Source organism: Mixophyes fleayi, chromosome 2 (assembly GCF_038048845.1).
Source record: "Mixophyes fleayi isolate aMixFle1 chromosome 2, aMixFle1.hap1, whole genome shotgun sequence".
NCBI lineage: Eukaryota > Metazoa > Chordata > Amphibia > Anura > Limnodynastidae > Mixophyes > Mixophyes fleayi.
The window spans coordinates 123432099-123456188 of NC_134403.1; the positions used below are offsets into that span (position 1 = coordinate 123432099).

The window sequence follows — 24090 nt, forward strand, 5'->3', positions numbered from 1 at the left end:
GCTGAGCAGCTTCAAAGGTCTCTGGGGTGAGCTACATCCAGATATAGGACAGTTTTTGGACGCCTAGAGACATTGGACAGACGGCAGGGAGCGGTTCACAGCTTGTGGTCTTACACAAGGAGACCACGTGATGAATGGTTATATTTTGTATAGGCAAATATATTGTGGTTTCCAGAATACCACTTAAAATTAATAAAAGTAGTGTTCAACCACATACACACTCATCAATAGCATGAAGAAGGGGCAGCCCACAGGTCAAATAAAGCATTTTGTCACACAGAGAAATTGAGGAAATGAGTATAAGTACAACTAATACGCAGGACCTAGGCCTGTTTGGCATAAAAGAATTAGCAAATTCATAGTGGATCTATTAATAAAATTGGGTCTGTGTGACACACCACAGAAAAGTTAGGTCACATAGTAGAATTGGGTAGTAAATCAGGCAACATGCAAATGGTGATTGTAAGCAGTGTCACAGACCACAACACCTGGAGGTGGGGACAGGAGTGGAAGTGTCTTCAAAAAGTGGAGACTAGTTACAAAAAATTGTCAGTCTTTTGGGAACTCAATCATCATTGATAAGCTGTCCATCTTCAAGCCAATTTCCCTTGGCGCAGAATATACCAATCTAAGTTATGCTCTGAATTTAATCCTGTTATTTTAAATCTGTTTTGCTTCTGTATGTATGTCACTTGTTTATTAATTGTTTTTATAACTTGTAAGCTTTGTACATTTTGTATATTAAATCTAAAAATGTAATTAGTAAGGTGTCTTATTGCGCTAAACAAATCCACTTCCTGTTTAGAAGATAGACATTGATTGGCTGGGTTACCTCTTTAGATACCAGTGTGTAAATTGTTAACTGTTTAACTACCAGAGCACAGAGTGTGTACAATTGGATGATTAAGTCATAGGTTTGCTACGGGCCTTATACGTAGCTGGTTGCAGTTGAAAAGAAGTGTGGAAGCGTGTGTGTGTTGGGAAAGGGAGCAGCTAAATCTGTAGCCTAAGAGAGAGAGGCGAGTGTGAGGTTTAAGCTGGAATCCTGTGTGTTCCCTTACATTAAGCCTCCAAGTCATGAGTGCGCAGAGTGCGGTTTGTGACTGGTAAAGATAGTCAGGAAAGGTCTCCTGACAAAATAGATGTGGTATATTGTTTAACTGTGGGGTGATAACTGGGAGAGTTAAATGTCTTAATATGCACCACATCAGTATCTCCAAGCATTGATGCAATGGTAGCAAAAGGTGCTGCTAATTAGCATGTTCGTAGCAATCTTATGAGACAATATATAGAAATATGCTACAGCCTGAGAAGCTGTATAGTTAGTTTTCAGCTTGTAGCAATTTATTGTGTTAGTATTAGCTCTTATTTACAAAGTGATGATCTATTGCGAAGCATTGTACATTAAGGGGATCATTACACAATTCAAATAAACACAATGACATAAAACAGAAGGTAAAGACGGCCCTGCCAAGATTACCTTATTAACATTCAACGTCTTACAGAAGCAGGGTCCTTCATAATTGAAAAAACTTCTGAATCTTGAAACAGAATCGCCATCTTATAGGCTGATCATTTTTTATAGATTATTTTCCATTTCTTTATTTATAATTGTTTTACTACATTATTTTAAATCATTTTGGAAGTGTATATTTTGTCCAATTACCAATACCCACATAAGTAGAATTCTTAGACCTTTTGTCAGTTTTTTTCCATTTGAATAAAGCACCAGTAAAATGCAGATAGTCAGGGATCCAATGATCCCTATTCTGGAGTCTACATGGAGAGGATTTGAAAAAGAACAAAAAAAATAAAAATAATTTGAAAGCTTGTCAGTACAAGACCTAGATTAAGGGCATCATAGCACTTACAGAAACAGGGACAGGTCACATTAGCTGGCTTGGTATACACTTGCTACATTTTCCACACTTAAAATGCTTGTAAAATTATATCTTTTAAAAAATGATATTTGTTAATACACATTGTAAATGCAAGAATATAGAATGCTCAAACACAAATATTTATTTTTTAGTCTTAAGAGGTCTCAAAGAAAAGTGGCTTTTCTAAGACGGTTAAAACATATAGTAAACAAACTTAAAATGGGTTGTCCACTTAATAAGTTTACTAAAGTCTTTCAATTCGTAATACCACTGAGACACCCACCATTAACGCCAATTAACAGGGTCTTTGCACTACAATATAGCAAGGGCCTCTGCTAATCATCTCTGGTGTTGCTCAGCTACCTCCGTACCAGCGGTGCCAAAATGTATATAGCAAAGATCCTGGGGTCCTGTTAATACAGCAATTTGGGTAGGTATCCACACCACAGTACTATTATCCCGCTTTCATACTGCCGCCCCGGCAATATCCCGGGTTTTTCAAGCCGGGTTTTTGCCGGGGCTCGGAGCGTCCCAGCTCAGAAACACCATTCATACTGCACCTCAAACCCGGGAATTTCCCGGGTTGACCCCATTCATACTGCACAAGTCTGTGCCCTGGCAATTTGTGGGAGTCATCACCAGAGAAGTTTTCATTGGCTGAAAAATGGCGATACACAATATAATAATACAATAATACAATAATGAATAAAGGATACCTCCAATTGGCTTATATATTTAGTCGTACTAGTCTAGGAGGGCTTTCTGAAAGGCATAAAGAGACTGGGAAACATATATTTAAGGGAAGGTTGTATGAGCTTTTAAAGCTAGGCATTGCATATTTCAATGATTACCCCAAGAGACTAGACTTCTAGATGGAAAATTAATGGCCTCTTTTTGGCAAGCATAAAATGAATGGAGGATTTGGAATTAGGCATTTCTCAGAGACAGGCAGACAGCCAATCAGCTTGTTTTCTGTGCAACCCGGGTTGAAAAACCCGGGTTGCACCATTCATAGTGCAGGCAACCCGTGTCCGACCCGGGAATTACACCTTGATAAATCCCGGGTTGAAGACCCGGGATTTTTTACTTGTACCATTCATACTGCACCAAGACCCGGGTCGTTTGAGCTCGCCCCGGCAAAAACCCAGGATTTTGGTGCAGTATGAATGGGGTATAACTGGGAAATTAGGGGATTTATATCAACATTTTAAATAAAGTGGATAACTGTGTAGCATAGCACAAACTTGAGCAAATAATATCCAAACTAAATAATCACTTTATTTATTACTAGCAAGCTGTGGTTTTAATGTACATCCAGAATACCTTCAACTTGTGCATCATCCATTGCCTTATACTCTGTGTCTTTAATGGCAAGTTCTACCCCATAGCCAGATAGATTCACCTTCCTTGTACTTGGGTTCTGGAATTAAAGAAAACGAGAAAAATGTTTGTATTAGAATGTAAAACCCAATTGTTTAGCAGTAAATTTTTCCAATCTTTTCAAAAATAAACAAACAAGCAGTTTATAGCTGCATTATATATAAAAAAAATAATATATATATATTATTTTTTATTTTTTTACATGAGCTTAGGCGCCCATTTAATATGAAGCAGTTTATTTTTTTTAGAATGTCCTCCTACAACTCTTACCACTTTAAGATTGCCACCCGGCAATATCCCTGGTCTATAAACCCGGGATACAGATCCTCCGATCAAGACAAATACCCAGGTAGACAGTGTTCACACTAAACACTGGTCTGCCTGGGTCTCCATGGCAACATCACAAGAGGAGCTCTGATTTGCTCCTCTTGTGATTGTCGGTTGAAAAACCCGGGTCTCACCGTTCACACTGGAGGCTACCCGGGTCGGACCTGGGAATAACCCTCAGAGGACCCGGGTCTAATTCCCAGGTCATCCTACCTGGGTAGATGCAGGGACCCCCTTTCACACTGAGCCTAGACCCGAGTCGCCTGGGCTCGCCCGGGCAAAAACCCGGGTCTTTTAGGCAGTGTGAAAGGGGTATCTGTCTACCATTCCCTCTGCGATATGGCTGCCACTACAAGACACAGTCTCTCAGCTGGAGTGCATTTATAATTCTGTACAGTGACAGACTACCATGGCAACCACAGTCACATGATTTAGTGAGTGAAAAGCTTTGGAACGCCCCTTGACCTCTGTCTGTTCTGTGTCTGACAGCTGTGACAGCCGTTTCTTTGTAGGAGACTGACTGTGTCCGTCAGCCATATTTGTTCACCCTCTAGAGGCAATTTGAAAATGAGAATCTGTGATTTGTAGACAAACAGCTAAGAAAAATCAGTTGTATGCTCAAACGGTACTTAATGTGCCATTTAATGCAAAAAAAATAAAAAAATCTATGTGGGATTGCTGCTTTAATGTCTCATCAGGAAATCTGTGATTCTAAAGTTTATAATAAGGTTTTAAAATGCAGTAAAATCTAATTGAAAGCAGTGTCATTTTTCAAATGCAAGAACGATTCAAAAGCTGTTACACACAACAACCATTGAATGTATCTTCCCAACAATTACAATGATTATTTGTTAGTTCTATGAACATTTTCTAGGAACACTCAATAACTTACAAAATTATTATTTTTATTTTCAGTCATTTCTTAATCCATGATATTATCAAATAATTAGATTTCTACTTTTCTGTTTAACAAATGTCTGATTTTGATCAATAAGTCAAACAGTTACTTTTAAAAGACAATGTGGGTACTAATATGAGCATAAAATGAACACTTTCTCCATAACCAGTTACAGATTTCTGGTTACTTTAGTGAGGAACAAGGGGAGATGTTTCAGCAAGATATAAAAGTGATGGAGGAAATTTATCAAGGTAGATGGAACAGACACATGGTGGTAGACTATTGCTGGAGCCTCAAACGTGATTGTCCCGATAACCCACATAACATAATATCATACAAGCAGCATTTTACGATGCAATAATCATAATTATCCAAATCAGCTTACTATGTATCTGTTAATATATAGAAAAAAAATTCCATTATGTAATCTGCATTTACTTTTGTCTGATTTGAGACAACTTCAATGCAATTTGTAAGTAAGCTCTGCGTGACCATTACATTTTTTGCATTTTTGTGTTTTTTAAATGGATAATTATCTAAACAACTAGAGATAATCTAGCAAAACCAATGTCATATTTGGAATCAGCACCACAAAGTTACCCCAAATCACTCCATTATGACTGGCAATAAAATGAGTGGTGACCAGTGTTAAGAGATGATCGTTGACCATAAGCATGCATGTTCTATGCCTTCCGCTGAGTTCCTTATATTTAAATCAGATTTAGCTACATCTGGCCTTACATAAACTATATCTGGCACTCCTTTTCTGCACCATTACCCAACTTTAATTGGAATTACTGGAAGTCAGGTCTGACCTCTATGTCCATTCTATTAAAATAAATATGCAATCCAATACATTCAAGCAGTGTTGCACTTGTGATACTTAGTAAAATGTATATGCACATAAAAGCATTGTATAACACAAAACAATCATATTCATAAACTCATCATATATTTCTATACAGCTCACCCTTCAGCTAAACTTCATCTAACTCTATCAACCCCCTAACTTTAATGGGTCAATATTCTAAACCTGCCAGGACAAACCAGCCTAGACAAGCATCCCACCACAATATTAAATAATTAATAACAACATTAAGTGTAGATACATACATATTTGCCTTAGTCTATGCATGAAAATTTATTCATGCATAATAGTTATTTAAAAATCAACCTTTTTCTCCCATTTTAGCCTCCTAACTAGTAATATATAATGGTGAACATAACAAAAATAATTAAGATAGCCATCTTTTTTTTTTTTTTTTTTTTTTTTAAATCCAGTATTTTTATTGAAATTTTTCAAGGTACAAACATACCAAACAACAAGAAGAAAAGAGAAACAATCGCATACATATCAGTATTAAATGAAAATTTACAAGACTTCAGTAAAGCATAAAGAATCCATCTTACTTTTAATATCAAATGTATTGTGCATGTATGTTGTACCAGATGGCTTTTTGTTGCGTGCGACTAGGTTTGCTGATCTTTTTCAGCAGAGTAAGCTTGACCAAGCTGAGTGGACAGAACTTTGAGTTGACCCCATGTGTAAGTGGACAGATGTTTTTTGTGGTGTACAGTCTCCTTATCAGATTTATAGACACACGCCTAGCGATACCCACTGAATATTATTATTTTCAGAAATATACAGTGTCTATGTATATGTGAATTTGTTTTTAATGTGAAGTAATGTATCATGTATTTTTTAAATCAATAAAAAGTTTGGAAAAAGTGTGAAGAGGTCACTGAGCCCTAAGGAGCGTCTCGGTGTACATGAACATGAGAATTACAAGATGCATGGTACACCATTGATAAAGGGAAGAAAATAGAGCATATGAAGACCTATGAGAGAGTGGAGCTTACCACATTGGACAATGTTACACATAAAAGGACAGATCTTATCCAAAAACAAAACAAAGAAAATATTACAGCACTTGGAAGGTATAGGGCGTATTCCTAGATGAGAAAACAAATGAGTTAAAGAGAGCAGATGTAAGAGCATGGGGTGAAGATCTTGTGCAATTGGTTCTTCTGTGGGAGAACCAGGGCTTGTGAATTTTAGAGAAAGTATAAGGCATTGATGTGTAGGTATCATGGTGTAAAGAGTAAGGAGTAGTGTACTGCTTGCCTTGCTGTATAGTACACCTCTGAAAGTTACATTCCACATTGTAGTTTGCAAGTTTTTTTTTAACTCAGTGCAATACTGATGTTAGTGTGCGTAGGCCCAACGTTGAACTAGCTCTGTGGACATGATAGATTATGTACACTAACCTCTCTCTCCCATATGATCTGCTGCATAGGTAACTATTCACTGTATGACGGCATCTTTAATTGCTTTACCATTTACCGATTAAAAGTATACCAAACTGCCACTACTTCTGTGGTAGAACATCTAATTAATGTAGGTTACAAACCAAAACACACAACCTGTATACAAATAAAGTAAAGCATACATACCTGTATGTAATGCCGAAGTACATAAATTATCTCCCCACTTTCCGCTTTTTCAGTCAGTGTTTTATGAAAGGTGACAAATGCTTTTGTACCCATTTCTGCATAGAGAATGACTACTGGGACAGTCTTGGAAAGAGTAGGAAAAACGTGATCTCCTTTATACAAGTAAGGCCTTGGCCTGAAAAATAATATATCATATGACTTTCAACAATGACTTGATACCTTTCTATATTATTATGAATATTTAAATATACATTCACACATCATACAGTGCATGCAGCAATACAAATTTGTCATCTTTACCTCTCCAGTGCTTCCTTAAGAAGTTTTTTTATCTGACTTGGTTTGCAGGTGTGTTTCCCGTGAATAGAGACAAATGCGTTGCAACCTTCTGGAGGAGGCTCATCAGCAGCAAACTAAAATGTTAACAGTTACTCTTAAACAATATGCTTTAATTGCACGGAGACTTCAAAATTATCATGCATTTCTTGATTAAAACTGCTTACAGACTTCTTTAGAAGAAAGGTCTTCTGGCTAGAATAATGTGTCACAGTAAGTACAGATCCTTTTAACACTCAGTACAAAATGCTCTGAACTTCCAAAGTTAATTAATAACTTAATTTACTATTGCAGTTGCTTGTGCTAAATTAAATTTGTTGTAAAGGGGTTTTTATTTAACACTAATTAATTAGTTTAGCACAGGTAATGTCAATAATAAATTATGTGGAAAGCTTGTGTGCAGAATATTTCAAAACAGGTAGAAAGGGTCATATTGGAAGCTCTGTAAGTATAAAATAATGCTACAAGTCACTTTTACTGTCCGGCAGTGGTTTTTTAGCAGTAATTTAGCCAGTAGAATGAGAAACGCATTAATAGGAAATGAATATTTCTTAAACAACAGGCAAACACTAACCTTTAGAGGTAATACAAACTAAAATGGTAAAGCAAATTTACTACTTTGAATAATAAATTAGTAATTAATCTACAGGATAGCTTTTATGAAAAAGTTATTTCTAATTAAACAAAGCATTCTATATGCTCTTACAAATAATATGAAAGATAGGGAGAGAATTTCACCACAATAGTGACATACACAATTTGTCCTCAGAGGAAAACACTGAAAATGCTGAATTCTAAAACATTATTAGTGCATAAATAACTCTGTTCTATGTTTTTACAGATCCGCGATCTTAATCAATAAGCCGAACAGTTGCTTTTAAAAGGACCACTAGACTCTAAATTTAAGTTTTCAAATATGATCTACAGAAGTAAATATAGTTCAGTGCTATCCTGACATCTCTCTACCTTCTACCTGTTACAAGTATGGCAGAACATCCGGATTCACGGGTTACAAAGGGACAGAGCTTAACCAAAAGTGGGTGGGGTTTTGCTAAATTTACCATTGTGGGCAGAGTTTGTGTAGAACGGGTGCGGGCTTATGTTGTCCCAATTTCGTAATTCCAAATTTTGGGAGGTATGCTCCATGTAAATAATTCAGCTCCCTTGCTATAGGTTAATATGACATAATGCCCTTACATCTTCTTTAACCTGCCAGAAACAAATAGTTTGTGGTATGAATTATCCCTTTCAAGTTAACGATATGACCGCTTATCAAATTGTTTGTACAGGAATACCAATGTGTGTCTAGTCAACTTTAATAGTCATTGAAAAAAAGTAATGGCATTGGGACAGGGGGACAAAAGATAAAGCAGTAATGTGCCAGGATGGGCTTACTCTGCCACCCTGCTTTTTATCCCAACTGATAACAACTATAGCTCTGGCACATAGGAACATTCCAATTAATCAATTGTAGACATGTTTAAACATAGACAGCAGATAAGAACTATACCCTTTTGAAATCCAATATATACCTTGCGTAATATTGATGATAATGTAAAGACCGACCATATTGTAGCACAAGTTACAAAACAAGATTACAGTAGAATGAAGAAAAACAAGAAGAAACCTGGCAGAAGAAATGTTATGTACTCTGACTGAATAAGAGCAAGTGAATGTATCATGCAACATGTTTCGTCCAGAGTTAATTATGCTACAGTCTATTCCTAGGTGTGTTCTCCTGATCAGCTTTGATTGATCAAAGCTGAACTTCCCAGCACTGTGCAGTAAAAGTTTACGTTTTATAACAGATTTTTGGTTGCTGGAGTATGTGCATCCAAATATTTAATAAATGGGTGACAACATTCAATCACAAAGATTTAATAAAACTTAGAGTATGGAAACACACTTGGTTACATTTATGATGAAGTTCATATCTATAAAACATTCAACAGTGTGTTTGATCAAGTTGATAGTAACTGTAACACTTTTTAAAATCTGGTTTGTTTGGACAACAAAGCTCTAAAGCAGGGACATGTCAGCGATGAAGAGACCTACACATTTATTTGCTTGTCTAGTTAATAACTGGCCTGCAAATGCATTGAACTTACACTTAAATCTGTGTATGGAATTACTTTTTTTTTTTTTTACATTTTTTTATTCCTTGTACCAATTCAGGGTTTTTTGGTTTTTTTTAATCCTTGATTTACTAACTATTCCACTGTGCTGTACAATCAGGACAAGTAGTGTGCACGTACAATGACTAAATACGGGGCATTCTGTGAAAGAATGGGAGAGAAACACGTGAGAGTTTACAAACTAAAGGAGAAGTGTTTACTGAAAAAAAGGTATAAGTGCTTAGAACCATGTAAAATACACTTACAAGGAGATAATTGCTCATGTTCTCCGTAATCCTATACGGACCTGCCAGATAGCATGTGTGCACGAAAAAAATGGCAATTATGGCTATTGCTACTCCCCACTCACCTGCTGTAAAGAGATGAAGCTGAAGGCTAGGCGAGCAATAACCTGGGGTAGACTAACAAAGGTTCACAAAAGGGGATTTAGCTACCTTTAGAGTAGAATTAAGATAAAATAGAACACTATATTTGCAGATTTTGAAACACCAATTTCATTATAAGCATACTCTAGGCTTATAGCCACAACTCAACAGTACAAGGAGAGGGGAAATGACATACATGGCACTATATGTGTGGAATTTGTATGCTCTCCCTGTGGGTTTCCTACCACAATCCAAAAACATACTGGTAAGCTAATTGGCTTCTGATGAAATTATCCATTGTGTGTTTGTGTTGTCGGAAGGCAGGACAAAGAGTGATGTGAATGAGTGAATAAATATGCTCTGTAAAGAGCAGGGGCTGGCTGGGCCGGGGGGCATCGGTCCCCCGGGGCACTCAAATTTACCGCTGTTCGGGTCGCACCATATGACATGCATCGCGTGTCATGTGATGCGGCCGCCTGTGCGCCCCCCGGGCTGCATGTTGTCAGCCCGCACCTGGTAAAGTGCTTCTTAATATGAAGGTACTAACTACATTTTTTATATTAATAAGGGGGGTGAATAAGACTTATGAAATGCTGAAACAGGAATGAGAGAAGAATGGATTTTTAAGTAATCAGATTGAATGACATGTATGAGGATAAAACGAAAGTAAGGTTATATATGAAACAAAAACTATGCCCACTCATCCCTACATTTACTGGCACTGGTTATGCAGTTTAAAAAAAATAAAGAAAAGGAAACAAAGTACCTGTTGGAACATCTGAACAGTAGGAGAATATGCTCTGATAGAAAATGCAAATTTGAGCAAGCTGAGTTGCAGGTCTGATAGAAACTGTCCGGCTTTCTTTAATATTAAATTATAGTAGGAAGACTCTGAACCTAAAAATAGTGAAAGATATTCATTAAGAGGTTTAATACAGAAAATAACATATTAATTCAAACATCAAATATTTTATAAATTCAGCATATTGTCATTAAACACCTGTATGGTGATGTATGCACTAATTGAAGCAGATGTAAACTGGAATATCTCTCCAGATCAGAGGTGATTTCATGCTAAGTAGAGGTGGGCTATACATTAATCAAATATATCAAGTTAATATCTGGGTTATAAAACCACAATATGTTGATTGTGGTCCTAAGACAATGAGCCATGAACACAATCCTAAAAGACTGAAGGAAAAGTAGAGATCACAACTCATTACATATTCCCATTCCAGGTCACAGGAGTTTTTTGGGACTGTATCAACTTTGTGGAATTTTCTCCCATGCACAAAATGACTTTCCACTAGTCTTCAAATATTCTCTGAAAACCCATCTCTTCAGGCTAGCTTATCAAATTCCTCAACCACCTTCTTAATCTTCTTACATACCCTATTCCCTTCCTCTACTCTGTTCATATAAGACATAATATTATATTAGCATTATTAATGAGAGGAGCTGTGAACATTTGATCCACCAATAAAAATGCACTGTAAATTACAGTTGCTCACTGACCCCCGTGTTTTGGTTTTGTTTTGGATCTGGATTAACGTCTTGTTTTGGTTTTGCCAAACCGTCATTGCGTGTTTTGGTTTTGTTTTGCTATTGTGTTCAAAAAATCAATGTTTTTGGTAATAAAAGAACCAAATTTAGTGATCCACCTGTTTCTTGGATAAGTAATGTAGTTGTAAAGCTAATAAATTATCAAAAAAACTGTTTAATTCCTGGTAGGCCTTCATTAATTCGACACACAAACCAGATTGTCTTCCTCTCCATCTATGCATATTGGCAATGCAGCCATCGTCTTTGGATGTATATTACACCCTACTCTTATAGTTAATATGTAAAGAAATGGACAAAGGCAGTTTGGTTTCTGTCTCTATAGGGCGCCCTCCACTTGTCGAAAATACAAAAAAATTCAGCCGTTATAGACTGTACAATATTAATTGACATAGAGAAAGCCAGTTTGGTTTCTGTCTCTCAAGGCCCCCCTACATTTGTATAAAATACTAAAAAATTCAGCCGTTATAGACTGTACAATATTAATAGAAATGGACAAAGCCATTTTGGGGTCACTGTGTGTATGACACCCTACCCTTAAGGATAAATTGCCCAAACAGAAGCCTATTTAAGACGGTACGTGATATGGAAATGCCCCAAGTCCCTTTCCTCTTTGGGGGTAGATTGCACCCTACACTTAAATAGAAAGTTTTAAAAAGATGTTATCGTCATCTTGAACTTCATCCTCACCCTCATCAGTGTGTACGTCATCATCACAGACTATCAATTCATCGCCGCTTGAATCCGCCATTAGAGAACAGTCAGTGCTTGCATGTCTTGGATGGTGAAGGCCTTCCTCGTGGAAGATGTAGTTCATTTTTATGAACATCAGTTTCTCAACATTTTTGGGAAGTAACCTTCTACGGCGATCACTGACTAAGTTCCCTGCTGTGCTGAACACTCGTTCAGAGTACACACTGGAGGGTGGGCAGCTTAAGTATTGAAAAGCAAGTTTGTACATGGGTTTCCAAATTGCCTGCTTTTCTTCCCAGTAAGGAAAGGGACGGTCTGACATTTCCATATCAATTACCTCTTGAAAATAATCCTCCACCATCCTTTGCATGTTAATACTCATATTGGAAGGAGTTATGGGCAAGGTCACACATTTTTTTGAAAAATCCTTCAAACCAGCCCAGATGTTAAACTGTTCTGGTCTGCCCTCTGCGTCTTCCCTGCTTCTTTTTTGAAAATTAATTTTTTTTACAAGCAGCAGCTGCTTGAGAAACTGAAGGAGGACACGTTGTCAAGCCAAGGCCCACTTCAGCGGATAACTTGCTGAGCAATAGCTCCTTGCAAAAGTTCACATCTCGTTCATTTTGAAGCAAAGACTCAATGTAGGTCTTAAATCTTGAATCAAGCACAGTGGCCAAAACGTACTGATCCGAGTTCAAGATCTTAATAACTCGAGGATCATTGTGAAGCGAATTAAGTGCTTGATCGACAAGGCCAACATACTTTGCTGAATTGCTTGCTTTCATCTCCTCATTCAGTTTCTCAAGCTGCTTTTCCAATAGTCTAACTAAAGGAATGACTTGGCTCAAACTAGCAGAATCTACACTCACTTCACACGTCACAACTTCAAATGGTTTCAGCACCTTGCACAGCACCGAAAGGATTCCCCACTGTGCAAGAGTAAAATACATGCCCCCTCCTTTCCCAATACCATGTTCCTCCATCCTCTGAAGCATGTACAGGGTGGAATTCCACCTAGTTACCACCTCTTGCTTAAGTTGGTGGCAGGGCAATTTAAACTGCTCTTGGAGCTGCTGTAATCTCCTACATGCTGTGCCAGAATGCCTGAAATGGCCTGAAATCTTACAGGCCACCGAAAGCATCTCCTGCACCTCACGGTTATTTCGTAGGAAGCTCTGCACCACAAAGTTGATGGTGTGAGCAAAACAGGGAATGTGCTGGAAATCACCCAGCTGTAATGCTCGCACTATATTGTTGGCATTATCAGAAATGACATATCCTGGGGAGAGTCCAAGTGGTATAAGCCATGTATCAATCACATCTCTTAGTTTGCGTAACAAATTGTCAGCTGTATGCCTGTTAGTGAAGCCGGTGATACAAAGAGTGGCCTGCCTGTGACAAATGTTACGTAGTGGTGTACACGCTGCTGCTGTTCCTGCTGGTGAAGGTAAATGACCAACCCAGTGGGCTGTCATATAGTCTTTGGTTTGCCCACTTCCACTTGTCCACATATCTGTGGTTAAGTGGACAGTGGGCAGAATGGCATTTTTCAGCGCAATCTCTACATTTGTACACACTTTTTGGTATAGTTGTGGAATAGCTTTACGGGAGAAATGGTGTCGCGATGGAATTCTGTAACGCGGACACAAAACCTCAATTAACTGTGAAAAACCAGCTGCGTTTATTGTAGATATTGGACGCAGATCTAACACTAACATGGCATCCATGGCGTCTGTGATTCGCTTGGTGACTGGGTGACTGCTGTCATATTTGCTTTCCCTGGCAAATGATTGTTTCACAGTTAATTGTTGAAATGTAGGACTGGTATTTTTCTTGGCCTTCCTCTGAGCTGACGATTAACCCCCAGCAGCAGCAACAGCAGTGGGACTAACACTTTCTTCAGAGGAATCAATTATAGTGCAGGACCCATCCAGCCTTAATAAGTGGGATGCAGGGCTAACTCCGTGCGCTACTGAGGATATTGATGAAGATGGTGTGGTGGGTGTATTTTGTAGCGTTGGGATGTCGGTGACCGGAGGGTCCTAGCTGATGATGGAGTGCTTGTAATTTTTTTGGAAGAACTTTCAGCTTTTCCCAACACTTTGCCATGAACTCTCGTCAAATGGCATAACATAGACGAGGTTCCAAGATGGTTAATGTCCCTCCCTCTGACTGACTGTGGCTTATCATACACTACAAATGGCTATACAATTGTTGTCTGGATTGGGGTAGAAATAATTCCACACATAAGAAGTGGATTTTTTTTGTTTTATGGCCAGGCATGACAATGGCCTTTTTCTTGTCACGTGCCAGAACTGCTGCCACTGGTGCAGGACTTACACAAACAACCTCATCCTCATCAACATCCTCATTAGCGCCCTCGTCGCATACACAAATCTCCCCCTCATCCTCTTCTATTTCCAAAGTGGCATCCTCAATTTCTGCATCACCGGCTACACTCGGGCTGCTCAGGCACACATCAGCAGAACTGCTGAAAGGGCCCCTCTTTATGGGTACACTAACAGAATGCTCACGATTAGACATCCCACTGTTGGATGGACTCTCCACAGGGATTGGTGTCATTTCTGATTCAGAGCAAACATTATCCTCTAATGCCTTACTGTTATCTTGCAGCTTGGCTTTGACGCGTAACAGTAGTTGTGCACCACTTGTAGGCTTGGTAACATTTTTGGATCTGCCACGAATAGAGAAAGGCGAAGGCCGCATTCTCTCTTTGCCACTGCGTGTGTAGAATGGCATGTTGGCAATTTTTTTTTTTTATAAAAATCGGCACTTAACATTTCCTCAGTTACACTTCTTTTTCGCTTCAACACGGTAAAATTTTTTTGGGTGTGTGTTTTTTTGCCTGATTTCAAAAGACTGTGTAGTTTGACTTCGCCTTTCCCAGATGACGTACTGGGAACACTACCATCAGGACTGCTGACAGAACCTGGTTGCTGATTCTGCTCATATGTGGACTGCTTTGAATCCATTATAATGAGGCCAAAGCCCTTGTAGTGCTACAAATTGTTTTAGATACTGCTGACAAATCTGACTTTTGACAGCCAGAAAAATTAATGCAAAAGAATGGGGAATAAGGGACACCCCAAAAGCACTTGGAGTGCCAGAAATTGGGGGAAAAAAACCTCCTCTTACTGCTGTAACAATTGGTATTAAGACCAGAATTGTATCGAATCGAAAAAATAATGTGTCCAATTACTGCTCTGTCCCTGCGCCGATATAGCCTGTGACCTAACCCTGCTCTCTCCCTGTCAAATGGCGATGGATTGCTGTGGAGGCTGGCATTTATGCTTTTCAAATCTCAGGAGAACCGAGCTCAGAAATACGAATACGTCACGATGATGTTTTGCCTCGATTTCGATTCCGAATGGGCGGGAGAGTACCGAGCGTGCTCGGCTCTGTACTTGGATAGGCTAAATTCGGATCCGAGCCCGCCCATCTCTAACTGTAATAAAACAATCCACTAAAGGAGTTATAAATCAGTACCTATTCACAGTTACACCCAAAACATTAGTTTGTTAATTTGCAGTAACAATTCTTATGAATTGGTAGATACCTGTCCAAGTCAGTATATAGTAAACCGATTCTATGCAAATAGCAAATGCATGAATGCTAGTAGTGATAAAGTTAATTCCCAGTCTAATGAGACAGTAGCAGCTGTTATCAGAGTTTGGAATTGCAGAAGACCAAGCTACCCCAAGGGTAAGAAGGTCAACACGCTGGACTGGTAGCATAGTTCAACAAGAGGTACAAAACACAAAATTGGACAGTAATTGAAAAAAATCATGTATTCCCTTTCAGTCCTATGACATCCTATCATTCAGCTTATACCTTGCTGAAGGGGTTGGTTAACACCATTTTGCATAACAACCCAAATATCCAGGTTATGTTTTTAATGTAAACATGCTTAATTTTGGATTTAGGTGGTTTGCCATATATTTAACATAGTAACATAGTTGATGAGGTTGAAAAAAAGACACCAGTCCATCAAGTTCAACCTATTTTGGATCTCCTGCGATCCTGCACTTATATTTGAAATTGATCCAGTGTAAGCAAACGTCAATCTGTTTCAATTGTGAAAATCCCCCCAGACCCAATATTGCAGTCCTATGTTTACCCTATATCCAGTACTATTCTTCATTTTAATTAACGGTCATATCCCTGGATACACTTTCACAAAAAAATAGTTTAACTATTTCTTAAACATATCTATTGAATCTGCCATCACAACCTTCCCTGGCAATGAATTCCATAATTTGACTGCCCTTACGGTAAAGATCCCCTTCCTTTGCTTGTTGTGAAATTTCCTCTCCTCTAACCTCAGGGGGTGACCGCGTGTTCTGTGTATAGTCCTTGGGGTAAAAAGTTCCCATGAAAGTTCTCTGATTTGACCCTTAATGTATTTGTACATAGTAATCATATCTTCTCTTAGACGCCTCTTTTCTAAAGTAAACATGCGTAAACTGGCTAACCTTTCCTCATAACTGAATGACTCCATACCCTTTATCAATTTTGTCGCCCTTCTCTGAACCCCTTCTAGTTCCAAATTATTTTATAGAGTGGTGCCCAGAACTGTACTGCATATTCAAGATGAGGTCTTACTAACGATTTATACAGTGGCAAAATTACACTGTCTTCCTTTGCATCTATGCCCCTTTTTATGCATGCCAATACTTTATTTGCCCTTGCAGCTGCTGCTTGACATTGAGCACTATTGCGAAGTCTACTATCTACGAACACTCCCAAATCATTTTCCATTACAGATTCTCCTAAATGAATTCCATTTAATTTATAGATTGTGATCCCTAAATGCATATTCCATTTGGCTGCCCAATCCTCCAGTTTATTTAAGTCCCTCTGTAGAGAAGCTACATCTTGCTCTGATTTTATTACCTTACAGAGTTTAGTGTCATCTGCAAAAATAGAAACTTTACTCTCTAAACCATCACCAAGGTCATTAATAAATATATTAAAAAGGAGTGGCCCCAGCACGGAACCTTGAGGTACCCCACTGAAGACTTTTGTCCAATTAGAAAATGTCTCATTTATCACAACTCTCTGTTCCCTATTCTCTAACCAGTTTTTGATCCAAGTACAAATGTTGATTCCTAGACCCAGTTCCCTTATTTATTTATTTTTAACTGTTTATTTTGAAAAATAGCCAACATATACAGATAAGAATCAACAATTAATACATTAATTGGTAAAAGACGAAGACAGAGAGCAGTACCTGTCATGGGCATATGTCAAAGAAGCTAAAAATATTTGAGACGGGAATATATAACATAGCCAGATGTTGTCAATAAACAGACAGGTGAGTATACAATTGTTATCCAGAACACTCAAGAAACTATAACATTTTATAACAATATAATGTGGGGGTGGGGGGCACTGGTCATCACCAAAACTGAAAGAAAAAGAGGACACACTACCCAATTATACGCACAGTTCCTTGTCCCTATCTTTCCCTTTTAAGAGGAGAAACAAATAATTAGAAAAGGGGCCCTAAGCGTTTCAATGGAGATTACTACTTAGATTCTCTGGGAAGGGAAGCAGCATCAAGAGCCAAGAGTCAGGCCACTTATGAACGTAGGGAGTCTTTTTAGGAGAAAGGAGTTGGTGCAAGAGGTATGGGGTTATAAGTAGAGCCAAGGAGCCCAAACCTGGTGAAATTTATCATCCTTATCATGTAGGTGGTATGTAATCTGTTCCATCCGGGCAATGAACCAAATATAAGATCGCAGGGCCGCCAGAGTGGGGGGTTCAGCTTGTTTCCAAGACTTAGCTACTAGGCATCGCGCAGTAGCCAGGACATGAGTGGCCAATTTCGTAGACTGTCTATCATCATCAATCAGTGGGTAACAGAGAAGGAAAGACCATGGGTCTTTCCGGACAGGGCATGGGAGGAGGGAGGAGAGGAGGGTCCTAACTCGATCCCAAAAGGAGGATATTTTAGGACAGGACCACCAAATATGTAAAAAGGAGCCCGTCTGGCCACAACCCCGCCAACATAATGGAGAGCTAGAGGGGAACATTTTAGTGAGTTTGTCAGGTGTATAGTACCATCTATAGTATACTTTATATGCGTTCTCCTTCACCAAAGTGGAAATAGAGCTGGTGGCAACTTGGTCCCTTATGGTTTCTCAATAGTCCTCCTCAGGGGGGGGGGGGGCAGATCTCTCTCCCACTCCCTCTCATGCCTACCCCCCAGGGGTAGAAGTACATTGAGAATCAGGCTGTAGATAGAGGAAATCATGCCCCTACCCAAGGGTGAGGAGAGACATAGAGATTCAAAGGGAGACCTAAGAGGGGGGAGAGGAGCCCCCCGAGGAGAGAGCCCACAAAGTGTCGTAATTGGAAATACTCGTAGAATTTAGGATGGAGACTTGGATATTTAGAGCGTAGGCCATCCCAGGAGATAAAGGCCCCCTGAGATAGTAGGTCTCCAATAAATCAAATTCCCGCAGTGACCCAGGGACCATAGAAGGCGGAGGAGAGCCCAGGAGAGAAGGCAGGGTTACCCCAAAGAGGTAGGACAGTAAGAGAGGACACTGGTATCTTGAGATGGGGTCGGCAGGTCTCCCATATTGAAGCTGAGAATAGGAGGGTAGGGCATTGGGAAGTGAGGGGAGATCTAGTTTGTTTTGGGAGACCCCATATACAGGATAAAATTGGAAAATTAAGATAAGCGGATTCGATGTCAACCCACAACAGTGCCGCGGGGGGGGGGGGGGAGCAAAGGAGGCCACCTAATAGTAAATTTTCCAATCCGGGAAACCCCTACCACCCTCTCTGGTGGGTCTCTTTAAGAGAGCCAACTTAATCCTGGGAGACCGGCCGTTCCAGATAAACCTTGAGAGACATTTTTGGATAGATGCCAGATCCGAAAGGGGAACTCGGACAGGAAGGGTCTGGAAATAATAGAGGAGCTTAGGAAGGAGGTTCATCCTGACAGAGATGATCCTGCCCAGCCACGAAATGATCAATGAGCGCCAGAAGAGCAATTCAGATTTGATCTTAGCAAAGAGGGCCGGGTAGTTCTCTCGGTAGAAGGAGTCATAGGAGTTGGTAATGAAGATACCTAAGTATTTAATTTTCTTTCTCTGCCACCGAAAGTTAAAGCGGGAGGTGAGTACCAGTCCTTCAGGGGAGGGAATATTAAGGAGGAGAGCTTCCTATTTTGTAATATTGATCTTGTACCCTGAGAGGTGGCCATAATGATGTAGTATGCTAAAGAGTCCAGGGAGAGACTTCTCAGGTTGAAGGAAAGTCAGAAGGACATCGTCTTCAAAGAGAGAGAGCTTACTCTCCAGATTCCCAGTCCGCACACCCTGTATGTTCGGGCAGGCCCGGATTGAGGCCGCAAGAGGTTCTATAACAAGGGCAAAGATGAGAGGTGACAGGGGGCATCCCTGGCGTGTGTCGTTGGATATGGCGATAAGGCCAGAGGGAGAACCGTTGATCATGACTCTTGCGGAGGGTCGAGAATGTAAGGCTTGAATACCCGTGAGGAGGTTGCCCGAAATCCCGAACGCCGACAAGGCTCAGGACATAAAGCTCCAGGAGATCCTGTCAAAAGCCTTCTCGGCATCTAGGGAGAGAATAATGGCCGGGGTCTTCCTAGTATTAATGATATGAATCAGATCAACGACTCTCCTGGTGTTGTCTCTGGCCTGACGCCCCGGTATAAAGCCAACTTGGTGATAATGTATAAGGGAGGGAAGGACTGAATTTATTCTATTGGCCAAAATTTTTGAATATAATTTCACATCTATATTAAGCAGAGAGATAGGGCGATAGCTGGCGCCAGGTCCCTTATTTTGTAAACCAACCTCTTGTGTGGCACTGTATTAAAGGCCTTTGCAAAATCTAAGTAGACCACATCTACTGTGCTGCCCTGGTTTAAGTTCCCACTAACTTCCTCGTAGAAACTAATTAGATTAGTTTAACATGACCTAGCCCTCACAAATCCATGTTGATTCCCACTAATAATTTTATTGCGCACCAAGTAATCCTGAATACTATCCCTTAAAATACCTTCCAGTAGTTTCCCCACTATTGATGTCAGGCTTACAGGTCTATAATTCCCTGGTTGTGATCTCGTCCCCTTTTTAAACAACGGCACCACATCTGCTATTCGCCAATCCCTTGGTACTGAGCCTGATGAGATTGAATCTCTGAAAATTAAGAATAGGGGCCTAGCTATTTCTGAGTTTAGCTCCATAAGGACCCTTGGGTGTATGCCATCTGGACCCTGGAGCTTTATTTATCTTAATATTTTTCAGTCACCTTTGGACTTCTTCCTCTGACAAAACAAGTATTAATTAATGGTATGGTTTCATTTCCATTTTTATGTATTACTCCTACTATTTGTTCCTCTCTAGTAAATACTGAAGAAAAGAAAGTGTTTAATACCTCTGCTTTTTCCTTAGTATCATTTATCAATTCACCCATCCGACTTCTTAGGGGTCCTATATTATCTTTTTTAATCCTTTTACCATTTATATACTTAAAAAACTTTTTGGGGGTTTGTCTTACTTTCTTTTGCAACTTGCCTTTCATTTTCTAATTTAGCCAATCAAATTTCCTTTTTGCATGTTTTCTTACATTCCTTGTACCTACGGAAGGACTCCTCTGACCATTCAGATTTCAACAATTTAAATGCACGCTTCTTCCTTTGCATTTCTTCCCTTACTGTTTTATTTAGCCACATTGGTTTAGACTTCATTCTTTTACATTTATTTCCCATAGGAATGAACTTATACGTGTATGTTTCCAACAACATTTTAAAGACAGCCCACTTTTCTTCCGTTATTTTTTCCTTCAAAGGCTCTGTCCCAGTCTATGCTCTTTATAGACTCCTTTAGCATATTAAAATTTGTCTTTCTAAAGTTTAAAGTCCTAGTTGATCCCTTATACCGTTGCATCTGGAAACTAATTTCAAATGAGACCATATTATGATCACTATTTCCCAAGTGCTCCATTACTTGAATATTTGCTATTACGTCTACATTGTTTGTAATTACTAGGTCCAGTATAGTCCGGTTCCTCTACTAATTGGGACTAGGGATGTGCACCGGCCACTTTTGGTGTCTCGTGTTTTGGGTTCGGATTTGCTTGATGTTTTGGGTTCGGATTTGTTTGGCAAAACACCCGTCGAAAGGTTTTAGTTCGGATTTAAGGTTTTGGATTTATTTTGAAAAAAGTTCCAAAATCAAGTTTTTGGGCTTATTTTCACTCCTACGCTATTAACCTCAATAACAATCATTTCCACTAATTTCCAGTCTATTCTGAACACCCTCACACCTCACAATATTGTTTTTAGTCCAAAACGTTTCACCGAGGTAGCTTTCTGGACTGCATAGTGGAGTGGTCCCGGTACCCAATTTGGTACCGGGGCCACAATATATCACCCTCAACTGGTCTCAATTCCACCAAAAAAGTATCTGGACTGCGTAGTGGAGTGGTCCCCACAATATAATAAAAAAAAACCTCAACTGGTCTGAATTTCACCAAAAAAGTATCTGGACTGCATAGTGGAGTGGTCCCCACAATATAATAAAAAAAAACCTCAACTGGTCTGAATTCCACCAAAAAAGTATCTGTGAACTTTGTAATATTGCAGTACCACTGGACTTATACTACAGGATTGTTGTGGGATATTTTTTTTAGAATTACTTTTTTTGTAATTTTTTAGAATTTGGGAATAATGGGGAAACAACAATGCCCTTAGAAGGACAGAGCACAGGACCCAGCACCACTGGACTGAACAGAACACACAGCACAGCACAGCACAGCACAGCACAGCACAGCACAGCACAAGATATAGCAGGACAGAGGACCACCTAACACACCCTCCCTCTACCCTGATCAATGCCCGAGTGAAGATGGCGGCGACTAGCGGGGAATTTATAGGATCCGAGTATCGGATAAAGTGGCGGGAATACAGGGATCTGTCTCGGATCGGCAACGTTCGGGTGGGCTCGGATTTCAGAAATCCGAGTGCGCTCATCTCTAATTGGGACATGTAATGGTCTTTTAGCATGCTCAGAAACCTATTTTCTCTAGCTGTACCCCAGGTCTCGGTATTCCAATCAATGTCCGGATAATTAAAATCCCCCATAATTAAAACTTGACCTAGTTGTGTAGCCTTTTCAATTTACTGTAGAAGTTGGGCTCCCTCAATCGTACTAATATCTGCCGGTTTATAGCATATCCCTATCAGCAACTTCTCTGAACTTTTTCCTCCGCTGGATATTTCCACCCACAATGCCTATATATTATCACCAATATTCTCATTAATAACTTGGTTTTAATTCTGATTTAATATAAAGACATACTCCTCCTCCCCTTTTATTTACCCTATCCCTCCTGAAGAGAAAGTAGCCTTCCAAGTTGACTGCCCGGTCATGTCTATCATCCCACCAGGTCTCTGTAATACCTATGATATCATACTGCTCATTCATTGCTAGGCTCACCCCCGCAGCCTAGTTTAAAATCTCCTCCAACCTTCTAACCATCCTCTCCCTTAGCACTGCAGCCCCCTCCTCATTCAGGTACAATCCATCTCGACAATAAAGATGGCAACTGACCAAGAAATCAGCCCAGTGCTCTAAGAATCCAAAACCCTCCTTCCTACACCAATCTTTTAGTTACGCATTAACCTCCCTAATCTCCCGCTGCCTCCCTGGACTAGCACGTGGCACAGGTAGTATTTCTGAAAATACTACCTTGGATGTCCTTGCCTTAAGTTTGCATCCCATGTCCCTGAAATCATTCTTTAGAACACCCCTTCTTCCTCTAACTCAGTCATTGGTGCCAACATGCACCAAAACCGCTGGGTCATTCCCAGCCCCTCACAACAATCTGTCCACCGGATCCGCAATAAGCAGAGCCGAGCACCCGGAAGACAACACACTGTTCGGCATGCACGGTCCCGGTAACAGATTGCCCTATCTACCTTTCTAATAATTGAATCCCCTACCACCACAATCTGCCTGGGTCCCTGAGTAACTTTGGTCCCCTCTATGCTGGAGAGATCATTCCCCTGGTTGCTAGAAGAAGCAGTCTCATCCAACTCTACCAATTCTGAACTGCCTTCCACAGTATCTTCATCCAATCTACTGGGATTGCTTAGCTCAGAACTGGGCTGCCTCTTCCTCCCTCTGCTACCCCTAGTAACTGTTACCCAGCTGCCTACCTGTGCATCCTCCTCTGCCTCTGCTCCACCCTGCTCAGCTAACGCATCAACAGTGAGCTGTAAACTCTGCTCCAGGTTGGCAATCTCTCTCAATGTTGCACTGGTCTGCTTTAGATCAGTTACCTGGGCTTCCAAAGACACCAATTGCTCACATTTCTCACAGAGATATAAACCTTGGCACAATTGCTCCAAGTGTGCATACATATGACAAGTTATGCATTGAGTGAGATCATCAAGCCTGCTACCACTCATCTTATTATGACTAATTTAACTTCTTATAGCCTACAGTGAACTCGAGAGTACTAACCTTTGATAGCCACTTACCTGATTAAACCCCTTCTTGGATTCAACTCCTTATTGGATCTAACTCCACACTTTAAACAAACAACGGTGGAAATCACAAGCCAATAGTTCTGCTGAACAATCAAACGAAACGACGATCGGTAGTTTGGAACGACTATCGGTTATCGTGTCAGTATACACACTAATGTGATATTGCCCCGAACACTCATTTATTGCTCGATTGACCCAATAGTCGACTGAAAAAGCTGTAGTGTGTACCCAGCCTTATTGTATACTACTATTCATGTGTATACTGCTGACATTTGTCACTGCTTGTGTTATGCTAATAAGGGCTGCCTTTTATTGATGTAATATAGAAAAGTAAACGCTGTATATTTACTTAGTAAACCATGTTACACTCTCAACTCTGATATTTGTGTTTGCCGGGTATTACTTGCAAACACTATCAACTTCAATGCTAATATTTGCCAGATGCTCATTTAAACTCCAGCATTTGTTCTGGGAGTGCACCCCAAAAATTATATATAAATGAGGGATA

The 24090-nt window shown here is 39.8% G+C and overlaps 1 protein-coding gene across 1 annotated transcript in view; it reads right to left on the reverse strand.

Annotated features, from left to right (window-relative positions):
* UGGT2 (UDP-glucose glycoprotein glucosyltransferase 2) overlaps positions 1-24090 on the reverse strand; it is a 244100-nt gene that overhangs the window by 214376 nt on the left and 5634 nt on the right. The window contains exons 3-6 of the mRNA XM_075199909.1: positions 10542-10672; positions 7240-7352; positions 6940-7114; positions 3204-3300 (exon numbers count right to left, since the gene is read on the reverse strand). Coding sequence (XP_075056010.1) covers positions 3204-3300; positions 6940-7114; positions 7240-7352; positions 10542-10672 — 516 coding nt within the window. The remainder of the gene's footprint in view (positions 1-3203; positions 3301-6939; positions 7115-7239; positions 7353-10541; positions 10673-24090) is intronic.